Source organism: Stigmatopora nigra, chromosome 5, assembly GCF_051989575.1.
Source record: "Stigmatopora nigra isolate UIUO_SnigA chromosome 5, RoL_Snig_1.1, whole genome shotgun sequence".
Lineage (NCBI taxonomy): Eukaryota > Metazoa > Chordata > Actinopteri > Syngnathiformes > Syngnathidae > Stigmatopora > Stigmatopora nigra.
This window is the reverse complement of record NC_135512.1, coordinates 13,441,355-13,468,228: the sequence shown is the minus strand read 5'-3', so window position 1 is coordinate 13,468,228 and position 26,874 is coordinate 13,441,355. Positions and strand designations below refer to the sequence as shown.

Here is a 26,874-nt window from a genome sequence, read left to right as displayed (position 1 = left end):
TTTGCTGTTATTTTAGGATAAAATCACAGTTTGACAATTAAACATTCAAACAGCTACTGGCGAGGTTATGTTGTTTTTCCAATTGTTTGTTAGCAAGACTGCAAAAACTACTTAATTTATTACCAAAGATCAAATAGGACCCCACTAAATGCAAAGTTAGCTTTGTTTCTTTTTACTTCACTAATATGGTCAACTAAGGAATGATTTTAATGCATTTTTTTAAATTAAATGATGCATGAATAGAATTTCCAGTTCTCAGGTGTTTGGCACAGATGTGTTCATCAAAATAGATCAAAAACGTGTAATCAAGCGTGTTTCGTGTTGTGCTGAAATCAAGCTGTTTTATGTACTGATAATCTCATTCAACAGTGGTTACCTTGTGTATAGCTACCACTTCCAAATAATATATCCTTGTATAATTTACAGTAACTCTAGTTTAGCCAATGTGATGCCAGTGCTGTGATGGGCAGAGGTGAGTTATATAATAAGCAAAATGCGTACAGCTTTATAATTAATATCATTCAAATGTATCATTTTATAGTGTTCCCTCACTGTCAGTATGAATCTGTGAAATTAATTTGTGTGGCTCTTATTAATTAATGGACACTATAACTACATGCCCCAAGTGCATTATAATACAGCATATCAAATGTGTATAAGTATGAGTTTCAGTGTAATACGGCACCTTTCTTATCTTTGCCAAGCAGCACGACTTTTGGTTTATACATCGGTGGCTCCACTAAGGTGGGCCTCATGTCAGAGATTCGGATGTCATTGGGTGAGCCGCCCATTGAATCCTGTTGGAAGTCTGTCATTAGTCATGTTAATAATCAGCGAAGAACATTCTTGGACAGTTACATTTTGTTTGGAGGAAAAAGAGAGCATTTTTAAAGCATTCTATTCATGGATCTTAAAATGGAATTTCTAACAGTGTTATATACCTGTAGACCTGAAATTGTATACAATGCTTGTATGCTGAAGATGTGAGAATCATTTATGCTATATTAGTTAAACACACACAACGTTAAATATTTCAATCGTTCATAATTGTTTGAATTTCGATGATTAAGGCAAAACGCACAAAGAAAACACACAATATAATACTGGGGGTAGAACCCACTAGAACTGTGCCCAAGATTACCTCGAAGCTTTATGAGTGCTATGATGCTGTAATTGATGCAAAGGACAACAAAGTATACTGTAGGCATCTTACCATAATACACTTGCCAGTATAAATAATTTCAGTGTTTATCTGATCATTTTAATTGGTGAAATGAAACATTCAAATATTGTTTTTATCAAAGTTTCTATCAAAATTGACAACAATAAATGCTTTTAATATCTAACATTGCATGTGGAGAACTGGTTCCAGTTTATAAACAAACTGTTGAAAATAAATGTGCTTCTACTTGCAATATTATTGCACACAAATAAAAAGTTACTTTTGATTCGGGTGGTGATTCTTGCGATACAAACCTCTGAACTCTCCGTCAGGTCCTCTTTGTCCTTCCTTTTTGGGATTTCCATGCCAGAGTTATGCATCGGCCCCTGATCCATTAGCTGATTCTGAGAGAAGTCCTGCATCTCTCTGTCTGTTACCTAGTCAGATCAGATAAATCATGGTGGTCATTATTTCATTATCTCATTGTGCATTGTTGGGTGCAGTGTCACTTTTCAACCTCTTTGGGAGGCAGGGGCCATGGTGGCTCATACAGTTCTTTGCTATGGTGTGTAAGTTCCATATTGGTTCCTGCTGATGTGGCAGTGCCTGTGCTGAGATGGTGTTGGTGCCCATGCCCAGTGTGGACGTTTTTACCCACAAGGCTCTGCACTGACTTGACCATATTCTTCAAGTCCTCGGGATAGGGTGTTGGATAGCGTTTTAGATTTATCTCCACCTGTTGAAAAAGATGAGGCTAATTTAAATCGCAAAATTAAGTCTTAGCAGCTTTGATTTGTATTGCTATTGTTATAATGAATGTTGGGAAACTCTGAAGGGTTTCCATTAAAAGAGGACTTTCAAATAATATTCGCAATTCTGTCATTTATAATAATGTAAAATGTATCAGTATGCATCCTTGACATGTAACCTTAGCAAAGCCTGAAGTGAGAAAAACACAGTATTACACATTCATTCATTTCCCAAACTCCTTATCCTCACAAGGGTCGCAGAGGGTGCTTGAGCATATCCTGTTTAACTATGGGCACCAAGCAGGGGGTACCCTGGTATGCTGCCCATCCAATCACAGGGCACAAGGAGACAGCCATTCAGGCCTCATAGCTATGGGCATGTTTTTGGGATTTGGGAAGAAACCGGAGTACCCGGAGTAAACCCACGCAATCTAATCAAACTATTACACATGCTATATAAATGTATTGGTTCATATGGAGCGTAATACTTTTTTTGCGGCAACGCAATGTACAATACCGTTCAAAAGTTTATACATCCTTTATTTATTTCTAACCTTGTCAATGTCTCGAGTATATATTAAAAGATAAATATGGCACAAAGGTATTAAATGTTTTACAAAATATTCATTCAAGAACATCTGTTGTATACTGTAATTTAGTATTGATCCCAATTGTTTTTTCGCAAAAAAGTAAATATGTAAAAAGTAATAAATGAGCAACAAGAGAAATTGGCTGATGTAGTCATTTTAAAGTGAAGGCTTAAAATATGGTTATATTAGGGTATAAATTTGATGGCGCTCAAGAGGTGATGCGATGTTTCCATCGTGGCGGTGCGCTAACAAGTCGGAATATGTCAGTTAAGGGGTCTTGCCTGGGATGGCGGACCTGTGGAGAAGCACTATACAATTTCGTCATACGCAGCTGAGGGTATGATGACTACTAGGCTTTTTGTCAAGTCAATGATAACGAAAATGCCTATGTCTGATATTATATCTACAATTTCCTTTATATTGATGGATTTGAGATGAAATCGTGATATAGTATTTTAAACACCATTCAATGATATAAAGTATAGCATACGGTGTTTGTTCTATTTTTCTATACTACTTATTCTGCTCAGGTAATTCAAGGTGAAGAGGGGACTTCAACCTGGACTGACTGCCTGTCGATCACAAAGAACATGTAGAGACCGACAATCATTCACACCCACATAAAAAGTCTGGCAAATGTGGCACAATGCCATCAGTGGTTATTTTTAATGTTTTATACAGAATCTATGAGGTGTTGAAGTGGGCAGGGGAAAAAAATAAATTCAGTAGAAATTACTCAGGGAGCTAATTGCTAGTAGCAGTACAAACTGTATATATAGACAGACAGATAAACGGCAGACCTTGACCTTCCCGGCGTGGTCCTCCTCTTCTTTTTTATCCTCAAAGTCAAAGGCCACTGTCATTCTCTGTTGTCTCTGCTCCTCCCACAGAGTAGGATTAAAGCTGTCACTGTCTGATTGATAATCTGTACACAGGACAAAAAAAAAACATGGGTAAACCATGAAAGCGTAAAACTAACAACCAGTTGATAGGACAAAGACAAATTTGGTGCATTTATAAATGTTATAGTAAGCCATTATTTATCGTTGAAGCATAAGAAAATAGTTGGATCAATTTTATAGCATCATCAAAGTTTGACAGCTTTTTCAGGGTGTCGAAACTTTTTTTTCACTGAAGCCCACTTTCAGTAAAAACAAAGGATTTGAGGGAGAACATGAAACTCGATAGTGTAGTGATTGTACGTCTACTTGTGCCCTATGATTGGATGGTCATCAATTCAGGGTCTATATATATATATATATATATATATATATATATATATATATATATATATATATATATATATATATATATATATATATATATATATATATATATATATATATATATATATATATATATATATATATATATATATATATATATATATATATATATATATATATATATATATATATATATATATATATATATATACACACACACAATTATTCAAATTAGGTGATTTTTGATTTAAGTTCATTTATGTAAAACAAAATACTGAAATTCTACTGTTTGCTATATTGGATTGGATTGGATAACTTTATTCATCCCGTACTCGGGAAATTTAGGGAAAACAAGAAAACAAGAGGCACAATTAAAGTGACTAACTCCACCCAGTCTTAAACCTGAGAAATGCAACGGAAAATATGCTTCACTTTCTTTCGTAATCAATATTTTCATCAAATAGTGCGAGTCAATAAAAACTGGGCAGCGGGCCTATGGTGGGCGGCAGGACCTAGTTTGGACACCCCTGACCGAACAGTCAAGGACATTCTCAAGATTATATTTATCATGTTTTCTTTTAAATGAAATGGGATTACTGCCATGCTCTTTTTAATCACATGCATACCACAAGCACACAAAGAGAAACACATCCACACTGCTAGTACCCTCATCATGACGAGGTTGTTGAGGAAACATGTAGTTGGTCAAAACCTTCTGTTTGGTGTCAGGGTGGGCTTCTGTCTGTAAGGGGATCAGGGCCTTGGACTGCAAGGATAGACATAAGCATATCAACATTCACGCAAATACATATCATCTTTTATGACTCACATGTTTTAGAAACTTGGCTCTTCCTTGTATTTTGTCAACATTCATGTGTGATGAGCATTTCCTTAACGCATACAAATTACATAATGCTACATTCGATTTATATGCTTGAATGAACAAATTGAAATTTGAATGATTGACTGATAATACACATTATGTGTATTCTTTTTCATGATTACAGTACGTCATGAAAGTACACCACTCATTCAATCATGATCAGAACATCGGGAAAAACATCCAACTTTGTGAATGTTGTAACACATGTCAAAAAATTTAATTGTTGCTCCAAATTCCTGGTCTTTCAGTGTATAATCCAAATATTCAAGATGAAAAAACAATGAAAATTACTAAAACACATCAATTGAGTCATTAACGAACTTTGTATGATTATATTTTATGGTTCAGGCAGTATTTACTTTAAAAGGCTTTGCTTGCTGTTGGGTAAATTAAAGACACAATGACCAGTCTGATAAACAAATAAAGTAAACCAAATTGATAGAAGCAGGAAAAAAAACAACAACAACTTTTGTACATTTACTGCTTTTACGTTCCTCCACTGATAGGGAGAACCTGATTTATGGGAAAGGAGGAAAAAGCTACCTGATTGTCAGAAAGCCAGAGAGCTGCCAGGTCTTTCAGCTTTGTAAAGGTGAACGGTAGATTCTTTAACCTGGAAATGGGGGTAAATGGAATAAAAATAATGAGAAAAGAGATGTTTCTCTACCTAGGTACTGTACAGCCTGCAGAGCAAGTAGTCATAGCAACACACTCACCAGTTGTCATGGCAACTGTAGGCAAAAAGGGCCACTACAAAATCATTGATGAAGAATTCCCTTCACGATGTGTGTGTGTGTGTGTGTGAGGGGAGGGGGGGGGGTGTCTTGCGTCTGTGGTTACCTATTATCACTGAGGTTTAGAACTCGAAGTTTGGTCATCTGTCCAATTTCATCGGGGAGAAACTCGAGTTTGTTGGAACGCAGTGACATCACTGTGACATTCTTACAATTACCAATCTAAACACAAATAAAATAGGTTAAGTCATGAAACACATAATATCGGATAAAGAAGAAAAGAGGGGTAGACACCTCTCGGGGAAGTTCAATGAGGAAGTTCTCATCAGCAGCAAAAGTCCGGAGACTGTGCAAGTAGCCTACGGTTGGAGGTAAGGACTCCAACTCATTGCAACTACAGTCCAGTTCCTCCAATAGACACAGACTGGGTCAAAGACATAACAGGGAGACAGATAAAATTGAAGTAAATAAGATGTTTCTTTAAAATATTTGTATCGCTACTGACATTTTCTAATGATGTGATGGTAATAATACATAAGGCCGGTGGTTTTTATTGTTGGTGTTACTGTTTTTAAGTTTTTGATATAACTTCTTCATCGTGTAAAGACTTGTTTCAGTAGTTAACTACCAAGCTAGGGAAAAAACAGCTTTTCTGAAAGTAATTATCCTTAAGCTTATTTTAATTTTAAGACAATATAGTGAGTTTATTTACCAAGGCAGTGAAAAATAAGATTCTTATTATATTCTGTATATGCATGAGTGGTGAAGTATACTGTGAGAGAGAGAGAGAGAGAGAGAGAGAGAGAGAGAGAGAGAGAGAGAGAGAGAGAGAGAGAGAGAGAGAGAGAGAGAGAGAGAGAGAGAGAGAGAGAGAGAGAGAGATGATGTACGCCTCACAGTTCTGAAATCTAGGGTCAGAACTTTTTATGTAGTGTTTGCATGGGTTTTCCTGGGTATTTTGTTTTCCTCCCACATCTCAAAACATGAATCGTAGACTGAATGACAATTTCAGAAATTCCCTTAGGTGTGAGTGTGTGTGTGTGGCTGGTTGTTTTGCGACTGGCTGTCAACTAAGTCAGGGTGTCCCCTAGCTGATACCCGTAGTTAGCCGGGTTGGCTACAATCAGAAGAAAAGTTAAAGATCACCTAAGGATACATCAATAATTCATTACATTAATCTGTTCATCACATTGTAGTTCATTTTCAATTCTCCAACCAAACATTTTGCGCTTGTCTATGGTGCTGAATGTATTAATAGTTTTATGCATGGTCATTAAAAAGACTCTTTGACCTTCTTGCCATTGAACATCACTTGCCTGGCTAACAGCAGACCAATGTTAATGAGCCTACAATTTTCCATTTGTGTTCTGTCATTGTTAACATTGCAAGAGTCTGTCATTATTATTCCCACCAGCCTGGACCATCTGGGCCAACATACGGTGGGAAGAGAGGAGGGGTGTTTCTTATCCTTTATTTAGATGTCTTAGCAGCCCAGCCTAGATATCCTTAAAGCAGTGCCAGGTGTCTCATTGAAGCAAGAAGGCCCTGCAAGGTTTTCCACCACTACCGAAGGTTGTATAAGCACTACTTCTGTGGCTCATTAATAAAAATTGTATTTTAGTCACTAATGTACATTTCCTCAGGCTGAAAATCAGCACATTGTACAAGATGTTCTCTTTAAAAGAACAACAAAAAAAACATGAGTCGCAGTACGTAAAAATAATCTGGATGGATTTCAAGATAAAAAAATCAGATTAAGAACTATGTAATATATCCATCACATGGACATGCAGTTTCAGAAGTATTTGTGAGTAAATGGCGTCTTGATGTTGATGTTTCACAATTTTTTAACCATACATTTTGATGAATTGGTAATTATACCACATATCACCCAACATATACTGTACTTATTAAGGAAATGAAGAGTGGATTCATTTGTACTAAAACAACACTCTTTAGTTCAACATTCTTTTAATTTGCACAAAACCTCAGAATTAGAACTATCATTATGCATGATTAAATGCCACACTGTGTGCAAAGTGTCAGTTCTTATTATGTCTTGATTCCTTTTTTCTCACGGCATTTCATTTTTGAACTTTTTCCTAAAATAGCATATGACATGAAATGAAAGCCATGTTTTGCTTCCAGAGAAAAACTCTCGTTCGAAGAACATGAGTGGACTATTTCTCCACGTCTGTGCCCTACTTTTGGATTTTTGCAATACATTTCCAAAGGAAAAAACAGCCTCAACAAGTACTAGCAATGTAAACCAAAAGTTACTAGAATCGGTAAAAAAAATTCTAGCATCACCATGATTATATGTTTAAAAAAGGAAATAATTTTGAAAAAAAAATGTGTTCTTCCTCAGGTACATATGAAACTATAAATAATGTCACGAATTGTTGTGGAACTACTATATACCGTACTATGAAATATTCTATAGGTCTGACATAATGAGTAGAAAAATGCTCGTGAAAATGTGGGGGAAATAAATGCATCAAAAGTCATCAAGGATCCCAACAAATGTTGATTTCTTAAAACACTAACATTATGATGACGACATGTACTAGAAGCCTATGTTACTTATATCTGAAAAATAATGCTATGCTATCATAACGATGAGTATTAAATTGGTATTAAAATGAACTTTATATTAAATAGTAAGATCAGGATACATTTTTGAATTATTAAATTTATCAAATGGGAATCCATGTGCTGACTAGTATTTATATTTAAATATTTTGCTGTATTTTTTGAAGGATGTTTATACGACTTTGTAATGCATAAACATAAAACGCTGAAATTACATGATTATTACCAAATAAAATTAATCTAACCAACCAAAAAACAAGCTACGATACCAGTTTATTGCCGTTAAAGTTTTTAAACTCACCTCTTATTTTATATAACATGATCGAAGTTAACCTAACTTTTGAGAATTACACTGATATTGTAGAAAATTTTGAAAACAAGGCAGGTGGTTCATTACATCAAAAATATGAAAGGAAAAACTATGCGCACATGACAACATTGGAAATTGTACCTTGCTCTCCATTTTTTTGTTACCATTTAGCCACACTGACTAAGAAGTTTTATGACCTGGTTCCAACACTGAATAATGTATTCAGCAAACATCGGTTTGCTTCTGCTATACTGTTTCTGTATTTCCACCTAAAACAATTATGATTTCACAGTATCTTTACCTAAAAGACATAATTTTTTTCCCAAAAGGTTTGCCTACAAAACAGGAAGACTTGCGTATGAATTCTGATTATTTTTACTGACATCCATCATTATTTTATTTATTTATTTACTATTTTTTGTAGCAGCACAACTGCATTACACACTCCAATAACATGAAAAGAAATACTAAAAAAATCACTTGATTGAGGAGTAATTAAAATATTAAAAAAAATAAAGAACTAAAGACAAATTAAGAATATTGATGCACTATTACGCCATACAATCAGGTGCACTGTGTGTCAGAAAAATGTAATCATTTATTAAATGTGTGTATAATCATGTGCAACCTTTATTCCAAAAACTATAGCATTTTCAAAGTACTGAGAAATAAATTAAATCATGTTTTGTAGGACCATTTTTCAAGAAGGAAAATTTTATATGCATTAAAGGCCAAATTAAAATACTATATAATTGCTGGGGAACGTCTGAATACAGTAGAAGTCATTTTCCATTGTCTAAATATTATTTAACTAATGAAATGAAAAAATAAGCAAATATACTATATGAGGAAACTGGAACAGATACAGGAACATACTGGTTTACAGGAACACAAATGGGAACATACTGGTTTAATAAAATTACTACTGAAGGATGGCTATGTTGTAAGTAGTTATGAAATCATCATAGGTAAAATAATGGGCTACAGTCTACACGTCGACTTAATGAAATTAATCCCAAGGAATCGTTCAGAAAGATACATTGTTTTCAGAGCATTCAGATACAAAGCGCAATGAAAAGGGAATAATGAAAATGTTAAAACAAAGATAATCTATTATAGTTATAGCCATGATTTTGTCTCTAGGGAAAATATATTTAGATGTAAGATTGGAACAATATAAGTGCTACAATAAAACTTTCAATTCTGTCCGTCTTCATACAGATTTGAATTGACTGTTTTTATTGTCATTCTACAAGCGCAATGATTGTCTTGTGAGCTGATCCATCATACGCAATGAAACCTTTTCATTTAAAATGTTACATGAATCATGTTGATGACATTCTAAAGTCACTTCACCTCCATAATTGAATAAGTGCTTAGACGGATTAGTACGAATTTTGGTCAAATAATATAGACATTTTTATTTTTCCTTTGGATAAGCTTCAGGTCATTTTAATTTGGAGTCTGTGTGACATTTAAAAACAAAGTTTTAAGAAGGAAATCATGAGGAAACAAAGATGCACTAAAACTAAATTAAAGTTTGGTTTGGTAGTGATTTTAGCTTCTAAAACTGTGTGTTTGTAACTGTGAGTCAACTGAACAACTCTGTTGTTTCTGAACGCACCCTGGAGCGACAAACTAATGTGCTAAAGTTACTCACCCTTGCTTGGGCTTCGCACTTATGCCACGGCGACGCAGCAAGCAACACACAGAATCCCCCCAAATTATCAACCAGCAAAATGACACAAAGTAGTAAACAAGGAAAGGACACAACCCTTCAAACAATAACACCTACTGAATAAATCATACTAGTTGACCTTGATAACTTGCATGCTTTTCGAGGATTCTTACCTCCCAATGGTTCCCGGCAGTGAGGTGAGCTGGTTGTCATCAACTTTCAGGGTTGTGAGCTTCTTCAGCATTCCTGTTAGAAGTATAAATGTGTAACATTTGAGTGTTCATGTTTACACTATAAAAATAGTGTTTTCCAGAACATAAGTTGCACAAGCCAAACAACACTTAATAAAGAGGAAGAAAATACAATATTTGTTACACTGGAGTGTAAGTCTAATTTTTGGGAGGTTATTTTTTTGTTTTACTAAACCCAGGAATAAACATACATAAAATTAACAAACAGAGAAAACACACACACACACACATCACAGCCAAACTATATAATAGTCTGGAAAATATGCACACACACACAAACACACATATATAGTTGTGGTCAAAAGTTTATATACACTTGTGAAGAACAAAGTCATGGATTTCTTGAGTTTCCAGTTATTTCTACAACTCAGATTTTTCTCTGATAGAATGATTGGAACAGATACTACTTTGTCATAAAAAAACATTCATGAAGTTTGGTTCTTTTATATCTTTATTATGGGTTAACAGAAAAAGTAATCAAATCTGCTGGCTACCCTAAGCACCTAATTGAAGTGAAAATGGCCAAGGGACATGTAATCAAATATTAGCGCTGCTGTATGTATATTTTTGACCCAGCAAATTTGATCACTTTTTTCTGTTCACCAATAATAAAGTCATAAAAGAACCAAACTTCATGAATGTTTTTTGAGAAAAAGAAGTATCTGTTTCAATCACTCTATCAGAGAAAAATCTGAGTTGTACAAATAACTGGAAACTCAAGAGAGCCCTGACATTATGTTCTTCACAAGTGTATGTAAACATTTGACCACAACTGTATAGGTATATAGGACTTACCTATAGAATCAGGAAGGTGTTGAAGCATGTTGGAGGAAAGCAAAAGATCTTCTAAAGCCTCACAACCTGAAATATCCATGTCCAAATTCTCAATACGATTCTTAGCTAAGTCTAAGTAGCGCAGCTGGCGAAGTTTTCCTAGTGACTGCAGAGTCAGAGAGATATGGAAAGCAAATCATTGATAAACCACATCAATAACATTAAAGGAGAACATGGGCCCTATTTTCATAGACGGCACCCAGGCCCTCTGGCGTAAAATGTTGCACAAGTGTGATGGAAGCCCAGTGGTGCCCACAGCGCACATGTTTCGGGATTTAGTAAGTCGATTTGCATCGATTTAGGTATACCAGCACAGTGAATGTGTGTTCCTTAAGGGCATGGCTGGTGCAAGTGAAATATTTTTGGATGAAAAGCACACTTCTACGATACTCCCAAAGGGGAGTTCTACATTTCGGCGAAAGATAGGCTCTTGATTATCTGCCCAGGTGCATGTGTGGAAAGACAGTCTTATAAAATATTTATTTGATATTTGTGTGTTTCTTGTACATTGATGCCTTCCGACAAGTCGTACATATCACTTCCATTCATTAGAAAATGTCAAGAGATTATTGTCTTTATTATATTTTCTTCTTTTTTATTTTTCTTGTCATACTCGTGATTGAGAGTAGAAAAATCTGGTTTCAAAGTATACTCGTTTTGAGACATAGATCTCTCTGCCTAAATTATTGTAATCTGCCTGGTAAACCGGCTATACTTTATCAGGCCAAGTGTAAGTCAATTGTTCCATTGAACCAAAACAATTGTCAATCCATCACGTAGAGTAGAAGCTGCACCAACGCCTGTCACACTTAAAGACAATGAAATGAAGCTTGCCGATTGGTTCGGAATGACCCGTTAGATCCAATGAATTCCTCCTTTTACCAAAAATCAAGTCTATGCTAGTCTGCAAAATGATCAAAACGTGCTATTTAATGTCCAGATACACCAGCCCATTTTAGGTTTAGATGACGTACGAAAATAGGGCCTCATATTTTACTGTGTCCTCATACCCCAGGTATGGACTGTAGTGAGTTGTTATCCATCCACAGCTCCTTTAGGTTGTGAATCTGTTCCAACACCTCTGGCTGACATGAAAAGAGACCAAAGATGTCAACAAAATCATATAAAAATGCTCAAAACATTTAGGATCAAAAACTCCTACCGACAATTTTCAATATTGCCGCAATGTTCTGTACATTGACTGAGCACTTGATTCATAGAGAAACATTATAACATCTACATTTACATTTAAATATATTAATGATCAGTTTTAAGTTACTATGTAATAAAGAGGAAGATACATTTGGCATGCTAGAACAGAATTGGCTATCATCTTAAAGAAAGTTGTGGCTGTGGCGTGTAGTGAGCATAAATCAGTGGGTGAAAGTCATTTGGCAGGATGCAAACCATACGGGGAACTTCCTGTCTGACCCAGATGTCACCTTCTGTCAGCTCCTATATAGTCTTCTTTCCCTCAGTCCTCTCATGGTACTGTTTCCCATTTCATGGTTCAACCAAACCCATGCCTTACAGTTCAATGGGTCTACGGAAGATTTATTGTATGCTGCGATGGCTTTTGAAATGTGAACATCTCACGATGCTGCCTCTGAAATTGGACTTGCCAACTACGAGTGTAATTCTCTTTTCTCTCCCATATTTGCCTTCCAGTACAGACAATTCAACAGGCCAAAGAGAATTACTTTTTAGATATCCATATTTTATCAAAAGAAAACATGCTAAATAGAATGGCAAACATTCTCACCACTTCAGAGAATTCATTGCTACCCAGATCCAACCTCTCCAACTGTGTCAGTCGATGAATAGACCTGTAATGAATGAATGCAGACAGCTGTTATTACAAAGGATGCTTGCATCTTTGAGTGCAGGTAGATTTCGTTTTCACAATTGGCAATCATGCCTCCTATATTTATAATGTCAGGGGTTAATATTTAAATTTGGGAATACTGTGGGTTTTATTTTTAATTAAAATGTTATTCAATCTACATACTAATCAAATAAATCATATTTCTTTCAGTTTTATTCAAATATGAAAGCGATATGGAAGTCTATTAAAATATTTTCTTTTTTATTTTGTTACTTTGTCTTGTTTCTAGACTGACCTTAATTACTACATTGATATAATCAACAACATTTTTGCACAACCTTTTCCAGTCTATGAATGACAAGACAATGTACAAATATATTAAATTTTGCAAGTTTCTAATGGAGACTATTTGATTATTCTGCCTGTCACTATACATCGGGATTGTATGCAAAAGATGAACAAAAAGATTAATAAAGATATTCATAGTAAGATAAAATAATGCCTTTTGTGGAAAATTGAAATTAAATCACAGCACAGAAGTGTTTATTGTAACCCTTTGTAGGAATAACTGCTAAAAAGAACTGGACATATTCAGTATAAACAGTAATTCAAAAAGCCAAGGTAAAGAAATAGCTTTGAGGTGCAAAAATCTTTCAGAACTAATGTAAAGTCCAGAACATTTATCATTAGCTGAATGGACGTCTTCTGAAACATGTCATTAACTTTCTGAGCAGTTGACCTCAAAGCCTGCATGTGTTGGTTTAAGGTCCTATGTGGTTTTACTGTGTCAAACTAATTGAGATAGAGATTGTCTTACTTTGGCATGGTTTTCAAGTGGTTCTCTCTCAGCTCCAGGATCCGAAGTTTGGAGAGTCTACCAAGATCAAACTTAATCAGTCAAATTTGTATTTCCTCCAGTCAGGGAGAAAAAAAACAGGCTAAGAAAAAATATAGTCTTCAACAGGGTTATTCAAAATTCAAATGTTGCATAAGAAAAGAGACCCCAGATTATTTTTTTCTATTAAACCCTTGCAGGTATGTGGAAAATTTGCAATCTCTGCAGAGTAGTGGTGTGACAATATTCAAATGTATCATTTATCCATATATTTCCACCAGGAATTGTGGTATGGTATAATTTTTAAAAGCTGTCATTGTTTAATAAAAGGATCAACATGTTCCTAGTAAAACTTTCCACAACAGAAGTATCTATGTGGCAAAAAAATCTTGTTTGTTCACAAAAAAAGTTGTAATTATGTGTTGCTGTATTTATTAACATAAATGTTGCACTAAAATATACCAAGTGTGTGAGGACATTAATACGTTTTGACAGATTGGCCACCAAAGTGCAAAAAAAAACCAACCAAAAAACACCACCATGCATGATACCTTAGTTGAAAATTAGCATCCATCTGGAATTTTATATTAAGAGACAAATATCCAAAAATTATACTTATGTCGATAAAAGGGACTGAGTAGAGTTGAATAAATTATGGTAATTTCCACATCATAGAAATGGTCAGTTTCATGCCAAAACCATCACTTCAAAACACGAAAAAAAAGTAAATACCTCCCAACAAGGCCATCATTCAAGACACTCCGTGCTTATATCATGTATGGAATTACCTGCCAAAGTTAGCTGGCAAGTACTCTAGGAAGGCATCATTTAAGAAGAGCTGAGTCAGATTCAGAAGCTGCGTGAAACCATCTGGAAGTCTATAGGGTAAGAAAAACAAGCGAGCACTTTCAGACACATACAAAGTAAATAGTAGAAAAAATCTAAAAAAGAAAGTATTTTAATATTTGAATGTTTTTGAATAAATTTGTTGCAGGATGTCTTAACATGCCATACTTGGTGATGGGGTTGACACTGGCCTCAACCACTGACAGTCCTTTACAGCATTTAATATTATCGGGAAACTCCTGTATACCTGTTAGAAAAAGCAAGTGAGAGAGAGAGTGAGAAAGAGAGATTGAGAGAGAGAGAGAGAGAGAGAGAGAGAGAGAGAGAGAGAGAGAGAGAGAGAGAGAGCACTGTGATTATCTATGATTGTTGTTTTTTTATGTAAGAAAGTACGATAAGACTCCATCAACTCTAAAATGTCTTTTTTTTGTCATTTTAAATTGTGAATTTACTGAGATTACGATGTTTAATGGCCATGTGTTTAATTACTGTGGATCTTTGAGGGAAAAAAAACTAAATGGTGATTGTGTTCTCTTGCTCCTTCTCCATTTGCTCCGTCTTGTTAATGAGATTGTTATAGCAGGAGCGATGAACACAATTTTAAAGGTTGAAGAAAGAAGTAATTTTCTATTTTGTTGTTGGGCTGTTCCAGTTATGGAGACATTGAATTTAAAAACAGGACATTTCAGCTCAGCATGACATTTTTGTGCTGCAATTCTGATCCAGTGGTTAGTGCGACGGCCTCATAGTTCTAGGGTTGAGGGTTCCTTCCTAGGTGGTTCCTCACTGTGTGAGTTTGCATGTTCTCCCAGGCAGGCAGGGGTTTTCCCCAGGTACTCCAGTTTCCGCCCACATCCCAAAAAACATGCATGGTAGTTTTTGAAATTGCCCCTAAGTTTGAGTGTGTGCGTAAAAGGTTGTCCACCTCCCCGTGCCCTGCGATTGGCTGACCACCGGTTTAAGGTGACTCCCACCTGGTGCCCATAATTAGCTGGGATAGGCTCCAGCACCCCCACGACCCTTGTGAGGATAAGCGATTAGAAAAATGAATAAATTCTTAAGTGTCGCGAAATATGAGTAACTTATATATATAAAACAACGATTCACACATTCTTTCAACATCTGCCCAAATTATTACGCTAAGAGACAATACTAAATGATTTTAAATACAGCCATTTTGAATTTTATGAATGCAATACTGGAGTACCTCGACATACGAGCATTTCGAGATACGAGTAAAATTTCGAGCAAATAATTATCTCTAGAAACGAGAAAAAATTCGAGATACGAGAAAGCCAGGTTGCCAATACATGAGAGGGTGTTTATCATTGTAGAGCTGTCTTTTTGCCGCATCTCTTTCGTGTATAAAAGATATCTACGAGCACTGGGTGAAGCGTTGCATTTTTTTTCAGTGTCTTTTTCCGTCACTCAGCGCGAATGCCGGACCAATCGCTAATACGAGGTGTATAGTATATTACTTCTTGTTGGCTGCTCATAAGAACATCAGGGGAACTGGCTCTCTCCCCCGCAAGTCCTTGTGTAATATCTCTGGTCGCAACTACCTCTTTGTGTCTTTGCGACCACTGGGCACAGCGTTGCATTTTTTTCAAAAATAAAATAATGTTTTACCATTTTTACTGATGTCAAGTTCTTTCAGGTTAACCAGGCTGGCAATTGTGGTTGGAAGGTTGGAGAGGTCATTATCAGGCATGCTCAGTTTTTTCAAGGCCTGACAGCTGAAGAGTTGCTGAAAAAATGGGGAGAATGACAGAGGTTATTATGACATTTTTAAAAACTTAGCAAAATTGGTTTTCTGCCAAAATATGTAAACACAAAATAAGCTTTAGAATGCCCCTCCTGCTGCTAATCCCTTCAGAGCAAGTGTTTTTTTAAGGGTCCATATCAATGGATATTTTGTAAATCTAAATATGGTTAAAATATTAACCATTGATAGACAAATGCTACCATAAAAACATGATGCACTAATTTATCTTCTTTGTCAAGTAAATGTATATCCTAAATGAATGATGCATTAGCCTAAATATGTTTACAACATAAATGACAGAGGATCAGTGTTAAACAGGTAAGCCAATTTTAAATTAACAATGTTAGACTCTCCTTTCCAAATTACTGCATATGTACTCACCAAAATACTGTGCAGAAAATCATGACTTCAAGTATTCTAAAACACATTTATGTGTTTTTACACTACCTGTGGATTCATTCACTTGGTAATGGGAACTCAAAATCTAGTGAAAACAGTGTCTTTGCCTCCACTGTGATCCTCCACATGAATCATTTCGCTGATTTATAGGAAATGCAAAAAATATTGCTCCACTTTATTACCGTGCAAATAACTTTTTCAGGATAAAACAAACCAGATGCACTCACAGTAAAATCTGATTATAATCCACACACTCTCCAGATCATATCATATATACTAGATCCACTAGAATATTAGCCCTAAATGTCCACATTGTAGTTGACAGTTACACCAAAAACATTGAGCTCAATAGCCTGTATTAATCCATAAATGAACTCCACTGGGGTTCAGTATCGGACAAATAGTAGTGGATTATACTCCCAAAATTATATATCTTTTTTCTTCTTCTTTCTGCTGGGGCAGGACAGCTAATCAAATCTCTTTGATCTTTATTAATAACATTTTAGACATTAACAGTTCAACAAAGCAGAAACAAAATTGTTGCCCTGGTTCCCTCTCTCATTTCTGTGGTGTTTTGCATACTTCACAGCATGTCTCGTTGAGTAATTACATCATAGAATGTAAGTCTATGGTAATGCAACATTCTCCAGAAGACATTAGCTGTACTCAACAAATGATAGTATGACAACTTCCACTTTTTAAATCGCCCCTTTCTATGTGGTGTCATTTAGTCACTAACATGGCTGTCCCGTTGGATGAGTGGTTCGTACGTCGGCTTCACAGTTCTGGGGTTGAGGATTCGATCCCAGGTTGGTCCTCACTGTATGTGAATGTTTTACGTCTGCTTGTGCCCTGTGTTTGGCTGGCCACTGATTCAAGGTGAACCCCACCACGTGCCTGTAGTCTGACCTGCTGCCAATAAATGCTGAACTGTCATGGCCTGAACTATGGCAGTTATTATAAGAGAAATGATCTCAGTTGCAAGTTTGAAAAATCATTTAAATGTTTTTACTCTCTCCTCTTATTCAACTCCTCATTTCATGAGATTGAGACCTCAGAGCTGAATTGACCTGGGTTAGGCAAGGCTGCAGGGGGGTACCAGCGAGCGAGGGGCAAGGACTAGCGTTGATGCGCGAGGGGCAGGGACCGGCGTTGACCGTGTTGTCGTCAAGAAAGAAAAGTAATTCCTTGGGCGTCAACGGCTGGGAGTCCAAGACGGTAGGACGGGAGGAAGCTCTATGATGCCATCTTCGCCTGGATCCACAGGCAGGAGCCAGGGAAAAAACTTTGCCAGAGAGACTGGGTCCAAGTCTAGCAGGTCAATTAGATTCAAACAATCCTATCCTTCAGAAAAATCCAAATCTAACACGAGATGGAACCATTGGTAGACAGAGGGCGATGGGGCGGAGAGCTGGCAGTGCGTGTGTGATGGGTAGGCCATAGTCGGCGCTTACGCCGACGTCTTCCCACTGGGTCCATCAATGGTCGGATCATTTTGTTAGAATGGCGTTGTGTGGGGTGTGTAGCAGGACCCAAATGCAGGGAAGCAGGCAGAGATGGGAAGTGAAGGTGCACTAACAAAATGTTATGACTTGGGAGGTTCTCAAAAGCAACAAGGACATAACAACCAAAGGGAAAAAAACAAACCTTACAGGGAAGACACTGGGAAACGAGGACCACTGGACATAGGTAGAGCACACGTTAATACAAGTCTATCCTACGAGAACCGTCAAATGCGCCAGGTTTAAATAGACAGATATGGGCTGAGAAAACAATCAGAGACACATGTGTCTCATGAGAGGGAGAAGCAGGAGATACACAAGGAGCGAGGGAATGACAGGTGAACTCAATGGGCAATCACATGGACACATGAGGGAAAAACCCACCAAAATCTGACCAAACGAATACGTAACAGAGAAAGAAATATTGCAACATCCAACTCGTCTATTTACTACAACAATCCAATTTTTGAATAATGATAAAATAAAACAGTGATTGGGAGATTAACTGGTAAATTTAAGTGTGCGGTAATGCAATGGGGAATGGACCCACTTACAGGAAAGCCTGGCATATTCCCCAAAATCAGTTCAAACTTTTTTTCTGAAAGATCTACTTTTCAGGGAAATTGCCCTTTCTCATCCAACCCATTTTTCAAAAGAGATCTTTATAGCGAAACAATTGTCTTGTGGTTCTAAACAAGCAGGGGGTACCGGAGTCTAAACTAAAGTTTAAGACAAAACCCAGGAAAAGTACAAGGTAACAAATGAAAGTGAAAAACAAATATATTAATGAGGTATGGAAACACGAGGGAATACAGGGCACGAGAAAGATACAAAACTGACATGACAATAGGAGGACATAATCAAACGATTCGACCAGGGGGCGGACACTAAGAAAAGTATTTAAATAGCCAGACAGGAGTTCAGACAATGGCAGTCAGATAGGGAATAAAAAAATAAAATAAAATACAAATTCAGTCTTTTATCCCGCTCAAAACAGACAATGGTTAAATTAAAACCTTAAGGCAGAGGTTCTGCCTATAACATAGCACTTAATTATTCTGGTATTTGTGCTCATGTTTCCAGCTCTTATGTTCAAACAGATTTCATGTATTTAGAAGTACACCAGCTAAAAGAGTTCACAGTTCCTCTCAGGAACCTTCAGGTGCCCAAATATGTGCCCAAAATAGGATAAAAGAATGTAACAATTCATATATGGAGATTAGATTGTAATAATAATAATAAATATCGGACATAGGCTTTGTCATCATCATTAACTCGACAAAAACCTAATTGTCATCATACCTAGAAACTGCGTATGACAATTAGGCTTTTGTCGAGTTAATGATGATGACAAAGCGTATGTCCAATTGATATTATTATTATTATTACAATCTAATTTCCATATGTGAATTGTTAAAATACATAATAATAATAAATAAATAAATAAATACATGGAAAAGGATGGATTCGTGCATCTCTAGTTGTTGTTATTAAGATTTTGAAGATTACTTAGTATTACTATTGTCCTTTAAGACTGATTCCGGGGGCCATTAAGGGCGAATCAGCAGGCAGTATTCTAAAAGCATGTATGTATGTCATTACTGTCCTACTGGACAGTACCTGGAATGCATTGCATTGTACCAAGTACTATATGCAAAGTATGTATATACAATGACCATAAAGCTTTGAATTCAATCATTAGTCAACTGGTAACAGTCTCAATGGAAAAGCAGATGCAGCCTTCAAATTAAGAAGAACAACTTAAAATCTCAGAGCATAGGTCAGCAAAGTGATCAACCATATATTTTTCATCTTGGAAATTACATTACCTTGGGTAGTTCCTCAATCTGGTTGGCATCCAGGTAGAGCTCCTCCAGAGTTCTTTCAAAGCTGAAAATTTCTTTCGGAACCTGCTGCAAGCTGCAGTGAGAGTAGTCCAATACTGAGATCACTTCCTCTTCCCCACGAAAACAGCGGCATGGAACCAGCCGGCCAATTAGCTTCCGTTTTGTGGTCATTTCCAGACACTGTACTATAAACACAAGAGAAGAAGAAAACAATTAGCAACATGGCATACTTTTGAACTACATTTTTGGGTTTAGCATAGAGCTGCAGACTTTACACACAAGTGGGGCACAGCCTAAATCATTTCTGTGGCAAATTATGGCAGCATTGAATAAAACCTTGTTGGAAAATCAGTTATATTTTTAGATGGGAGCACCAGTTTTGCCCCAGATATTACAAATCAAACTCATAACTTTTATTTCAAAAGCCCATGACAAACAGATCGTTCATAGTTCATTTTATGAAACTAATTCTCTCATAGGACGCAGGGGTGCTGGAGTCTATCTCAGCTAACTACAGGCACCAGGTGGGGGACACCCGTAATTGGTGGCCAGCCAGGGCACATTTATGCTCACAGTGTTGCCATGCATTGTGTCACTTATCCTCACAAGGGTTAGCACGTCGGCCTCACAGCTTTGAGGTCCTGTGTTTGAATCCAGTTCGGTCCACCTGTGTGGAGTTTGCATGCTCTACCCAAGCTGGCACAGATTTTCTCCAGGTACTCCAGTTTCCCCCCACATTCCAAAAAACATTAATGGTAGGCTGATTGCACACTAAATCCCCCCTAGGTAAAATGTAAGTGTGAATGGTTGTCCATCTACTCATGCCCTGCAATCAGCTGGCCACTGATTCATGGTGTCCCCCACCACTAGCCTGAAGTCAGTTAGGATAGGCCCCCGCACTCCCTGCGTCCCTAGTGAGGTTAAAGGCAGTTAAAAAATGAATGATTGAATGAATAAAAACAGACTTGTTTTCTTACCTTGGATATCTATATATATATTTTGCTCTTTTAATTTGTTTATTTTGTAGTGGATGATTATTTCATTCATTTTCAAAACTGCTTATCCTCACAAGGGCCGCAGGGGTGCTGAATGCTATGCCAGTCCAATAGGGTACCAGGCAAGAGACACACTAAATTGGTGCAAAATTGCAAAAAACTACGAGACACACGAGGATTCTCCTCACTTTCTTAACTAAGAAGTGTTTAGTGTCTAAAACCAGCCTATCATACTTTTTTTAGGGATGTGGAAGGAAACCGGTGTACCCCAGATGGTGGACACTGAATTTTTGGTCAGCCAATCGCAGGGCACAAAGAGACGGATAACCATTCACGCTCACACTCATACCTAGAGGCAGTTTAGTGTCCAATCAGCCTACCATGAATGTCTTTGGAATGTGGGAGGAAAATGGGGTGCCCAGAGAAAACGCACGCAGGCTCATGCAAACTCCACACAGATAGGCCTCAACCCATCAGGGATTGAACCTTTAATCTCAGAACTGTGAGGCAGCCACACTAAATACTCGCTTGTCGTGCCGTCTCTCGTGTATTATATCTGCATAAAATATTGTATGGAAACAAATTTGGCAGTTAACAATTTCTGTCATCCAGCGGCAAGATACTTATTACTACTTTTGCAAACATACGTTAATCACTATTATTCATTCATGCGCAGTCATATGTCTGCTGCTTTGCAAAGGCATTTTAGTTTGCTTTTACTCCTCTAACATTTCATAATGAGATGGTTGTCCACAAGGCAACCGAATTACAGTATTTCTTCCTAGTAGTAAATTGTAAAAAGAGCCAAATAAATATTTTTTTAAAAGTTTCTTTCTAAGTGCCGCTCCTTCTTTTTCATTCATTCATTAATTTTCTCTCATATCATCCCATTTTCTGAACCGCTCTATCCTCAGTAGGGCCATGGGGGGTGCCATAGCCTATCCCAGCTGACTCAGGGCCAGAAGCAAGGGACACTATGAATCGGTGGCAAGCCAATCACAGGGCACAAGAGGTTGGACAACCCTGCACACTTGCACCCATAACTAGGGGAAATTCAGAGTGTCCAATCAGCCCATGCATGTTTTTGGAACGTGGGAGGAAACCGGAGTACCCGGAGGAAACCCTCACAGGCCCAGGGAAAACATGCAAATTCCACACAAAGGGACACAACCTGGATTTGAACCCAGGACCCTAGGGCTAAGACACCAAGCCACCCTCATTCATTTTCTGATGTGATAATTTCTGAATGCAAACACAATGTTAGTGAAACATATCAGCCTCTGTCCAGGCAAAGCAGGGCAGACAAGCCCATTAAAATTCACCAACTAAGACAACATCAGCAACAATGAAAAACATTTGGTGTGAATGAGAGCGATAGCATTGAGAAAAAACTGAGAATAGTTACTTTCACAGCAGGAATAAACCAGAAAATGTAGGCCATTATACAGCCAAATTGCCATGATTTTTTTTTGCAAACGTGAAAGGCAATTTTCATGATGATGTAACTAAACAAACTAATTCTTGGTGAACCCCGCCTACTGACCGCAGTTGACTTGGATTCACTCCAGCCCCCTGCAAACCTTAAACCGATATGTAAAATAAATGAAGATACGATGTAACAGGCTGGACTGTTGAACAATATACAATATATCTTAAGCACTGTATTTAAAAATCTAAGTGTAATTCAATTCATTTTGATTGGATTAGAAACCCAACTGAATTATGAAAAGAAAGGAAAAAGTAAGTGAGAACAAAATACGAGCACCAATAGGGTAAACGTAACTGTGGTTAACTGTATCGCCTCTTGCTGCTGCTATGGCAACAGGATGAATGAGCAGACTGACACAGCAGAAGCGGCATTACATGCGGATGTGCAAACACATCTTGTTCATTTCAAAGCAATGGCTGAATCAAAAATGTGTTGAGACACTTAGCAAGAACAGTTAATGGAGGCACGCAAAGACAATTCCGCCCACACATGCCACACACTCACACAGAATAAAGTACTCACACGAGCAAACCCACATCACGTGATCGCCTCTCTGAATTTCACCTTAAGTAGTCTCTTGCAGCTGTTTTTTTAGTCGAATGTACATGTGAGCTATGTCTAGCAGGAGAGTGTGAAACCCTCTGGGTCCCATGGCAGCCATCATTTCACATGCAGCCTTGCTATCGCCATAGTAACTGCTGCCATAGTGACGGTCTCCCAAGAGCTAGGAGTATTTTTACACATCCTCTCTGTCATAAAACAGTACATGCTGCTCTCAGTGGGTGATTGCTCCACATTTGATGACACTTTTCATACAAGCAAACATACCGGACACTTTTAAAATACACCCGCAGGCAAAATTCTTCTCTTGCTGTCTTTCCTTTATGGCCAAAAAAATAACCAAGGACTTCTACTTTTAAGTTTTAATAGATTTGAGAAACCTCTGAAACTATACAAAGCCATAGTATTTACAACACCAGAAAGAAGTACACTTTACTGCTATTTAGTGGGGAAAGACTACAACACCTAATTCAATCACACTACAAAACAATCCAAATCTTTACATCATGACATTCATTCATTCATTTTCTGAACAGCTTTATCCTCTTTAGGTTGCGGGTGGTGTCATGCACACTCACACCCATACCAAGAGACAGTTTTAAGTGTCCAATCAGCCTACCATGCATGTTGTTGGAATGTGGGAGGAAACTAGTGTGCCTGGAGGAAACCCACGCAGGCCCAGGGAGAACATGCAAACTCCACACAAGTGGACTGAGCTGGATTTGAACCCAGGACCTCAGAGCTGGACTACTGACCCGCCAGGCTGCTACAATGTTTTCATGTTATAGAGATTACAAGAAAGAAATATACTTGCGTACAAAAGGTTGGAAAGAAAACCAATCACACTCAATGTTACAGAAAGAGTCTGCTACTCAAATAGCTTTAAGCTCCACTGAATTTGAATCTTTTCCACACGGTGGAAGAAACTTTTTTTACAATAATCTTATTGTCAGATGACACAAAGATTGTTTGTCCACAGGAAACATTACCAGTTGTGCTCTGTGTAGCAGTCCAGTGAGTATGTATGGGTATGGAATAAAGAATGAAGACTAAAAACACTAAAAATGACCCCGAATTTAATACAAAAATAATTTGGTAAACCAGATTAAATTTAAAAAAAATTATGGTGACTGTCACAAAAAAACTGTGGACTACTTTAGAGGGGGCACGTTACTATTACTCTGGATTTTTGAGTTCAACACAAATTAATGAGATCTTACGTTAGCAAAGTTACAACAAACAAACAAACAAAAAATATCTAAAAATGAAATATTTATATTTTTGAATTATTGCAGTATAGTTTACCAAGATGGGGTTTTTTTTTATTCATTCATTCTTAACAAAAACTCATGATCAATGGTGGAAAGTAACAGATTGAATTTATACTCTCATGATTCCAAGTTTTTGTAATTTTGGGCTATGATTTGTTTAGAAAAAAAATCTGTAATTTTACTTTATATAAAGGGAGGGGGATTTTCATATTTTTTTAGGCATCTACTACCATTCCAAAGCACATTCAAGTACGAATTTTAAATGAGTTTATTTGTATAAGGTAAATATACCATTCACAACTTAATAGAAAATTGACTTGTGGCTGTCTTAAACTGGCAATGGGAATCAATCTTGATAAAAGACCTGCATAAATCTGCATATAGTTGTATTAGTTGAGCTCTCCTATCATTTCTTCAGGGAGTTAGGAGCTGTCCAACAGTGGGAGTTGCTGAACACGTCAGAAAAAGGTTATGTTTAAGGAGGATTTATGAAGAACCGAGCATTTCAACACCCCACACTGGCACACAAAAGAGTTTGGATGAACACATGCATTTCAATAAGAATGACTACATAACATGAATATTAGTTTTAAAAAAAATAGTTTACTTTTTGCAGCACCCTCTTTAAATAAATATTGAAATAAATGAATACATTCTGTTAAACTTTGAAATGCTTCCATTACAATCCAAAAATGGGAATTAAAGTTAAAAGAGAGTGAAATAGTCAAAATATAAGATAACTGCATCTGCTTGCAGGTACTGAGGATGCCTCTTATGGGCTCTGAGAACTGCAGTACATAGTTTGAAACCAGTTTATGTTACATATTGCCACCATATTGGAAGGGGTTCTTCACCATCACAGACATTGTAAACAGAACTGAAAGAAAACCTTCGCTTCCAAGCTGCCAATGATTACAAGAGCCAGACATTGTAGCAAGTCTTTTGTCACTTCAAATTGTTTGCATTAACTTGCACGCTTTGAAAAGAATTGATGTCTGAAGAAAGTGGCTTCCAGAAAAGGGCACATTTACTAGAATAACTGATTATTAACCCCACTGTTTGACATATTCAACGAGTTATTGTGTAAAAACAATAGCTATGACTGGTACCGAGGGATCAGTGTTAATATTTATATTGTCAAACATCATTTTTATCGCATTGAGAGATCTATGCAGATTTTGAAAATAAGTGGCACCGTTACTTAAGACTGACTTCCGGCTAAATTATTTCTATCAAATTTACTATTTTGTATGTCTTTGCAATTTTGTGCAGCGGTTCAAAAAAGTTTCACTTTTATTATTCTTTAAATATTTGCTGGCTGATGTGTGCCATAACATGGGAATTATGGTATAATAATTGCATATTTTGGGATATTAAACGGGCTATCATAAAAGTTATATCGAGGAGGATGTTCATACACATTTCCAGTAGCCAGAAAAAAACAATTCAGGGTCCGGGACCACAGACAGTATCATATCAGTCTCATTTTGTTGATATGTTCACTGCAAAGCAAACAGTCATCAGTTTTGTGAACCCTTCCAGATTGAAATATTTGCTTTTATCCTTATCCAAATGTTTAAACCAGCCAACTGTTCCACTGTCTCGCTAGTAAAAAAAAAAAATGCTTTAGTCGAGCCTCCCCTTCTGTCTTATCTTACTTTGTCTCTCTCTCGTATCCAAACCACACAAGTATTTTTTTCCCGCATGTTTTTTTTTTTCCAGGAGTGAGTTCACTGGTCCAATTCTGTCTGAGACACCCCAGCATTTCACTATGTCCTGTCTTCTATGTTGGCGAACATGAGCCTCAGTGATCCCTCCCCTTTCTGTTTTACCTCCAATCTAGTGGGTGAAAATAAAATGTAGGTCTTCCAAAAATAGACCATCTAAACAGAGAATCTTCTTTTCTGACATTCCCAGCCAAATTGTCAAAGGTTTTCACTTATTCAGGTGATTTAATTTGTTGCACATACTCCACACAACAAGTGGTACATTGTTTACACAATGATTCTCTGTTGACATCTGTTGCCACTTTTGTTAAATCACTCATAACTGACTGTTATATATGCTGTTAGCTGCTTACCAATCTAAAGTTAAGTCTGTCAACTATGGATGGAGGGGTGGATGATTATAACCAGTAGAGGGTTTTTATTTGTCTGGTCCCAAAAACATGCAGGATAGGCTAGTTGAACACTAAATAGTGTGAGCGGGACATTTTGCCCTGGCCACCAATTTAGGGACATATTTTTGAAATGTGGGAGGAAACCAGAGTACCCAAAAAAACCCACACAGGCCCAGGAAGAACATGCAAACCTCACACAGGTGGGCCGATCTGGATTTGAACCCAGGTTTCCCACTGTAAGGCTGACACGCTAACCACTCGCACCACCAGGTTGCCTATCACTAACTTAATCTGAAATATTTCAAGTGTGTTTCCATCCAATTTTTGTCTTTCATTTTTGGGTATCTCCTCCAAAGGAAAACGATCTGTCACATTTTGAATACAACAATAAATGAGTACATATAATAGTAG

The 26,874-nt window shown here is 37.0% G+C and overlaps 1 protein-coding gene across 10 annotated transcripts in view; it reads right to left on the bottom strand.

Moving 5' to 3' along the window:
- The window catches only part of lrrc7 (leucine rich repeat containing 7), a 73,457-nt gene that overhangs the window by 16,502 nt on the left and 30,081 nt on the right, over nt 1–26,874 (bottom strand). For 8 of the 10 annotated variants that reach the window (XM_077717089.1, XM_077717092.1, XM_077717091.1 and 5 more), the window contains 18 exons: nt 20,011–20,213; nt 16,145–16,262; nt 14,684–14,762; nt 14,458–14,547; nt 13,652–13,708; nt 12,772–12,835; nt 12,020–12,094; nt 10,971–11,115; nt 10,098–10,170; nt 9,907–9,924; nt 5,639–5,768; nt 5,451–5,566; nt 5,154–5,223; nt 4,394–4,493; nt 3,302–3,426; nt 1,680–1,898; nt 1,477–1,599; nt 686–797 (listed from right to left, as the gene is read on the bottom strand). In XM_077717089.1, the coding sequence (XP_077573215.1) occupies nt 686–797; nt 1,477–1,599; nt 1,680–1,898; nt 3,302–3,426; nt 4,394–4,493; nt 5,154–5,223; nt 5,451–5,566; nt 5,639–5,768; nt 9,907–9,924; nt 10,098–10,170; nt 10,971–11,115; nt 12,020–12,094; nt 12,772–12,835; nt 13,652–13,708; nt 14,458–14,547; nt 14,684–14,762; nt 16,145–16,262; nt 20,011–20,199 (1,903 nt within the window). In that variant the 5' untranslated portion in view covers nt 20,200–20,213. The remainder of the gene's footprint in view (nt 1–685; nt 798–1,476; nt 1,600–1,679; nt 1,899–3,301; nt 3,427–4,393; nt 4,494–5,153; nt 5,224–5,450; nt 5,567–5,638; nt 5,769–9,906; nt 9,925–10,097; nt 10,171–10,970; nt 11,116–12,019; nt 12,095–12,771; nt 12,836–13,651; nt 13,709–14,457; nt 14,548–14,683; nt 14,763–16,144; nt 16,263–20,010; nt 20,214–26,874) is intronic. The other 2 variants (XM_077717088.1, XM_077717097.1) reach the window with 1 other exon arrangement.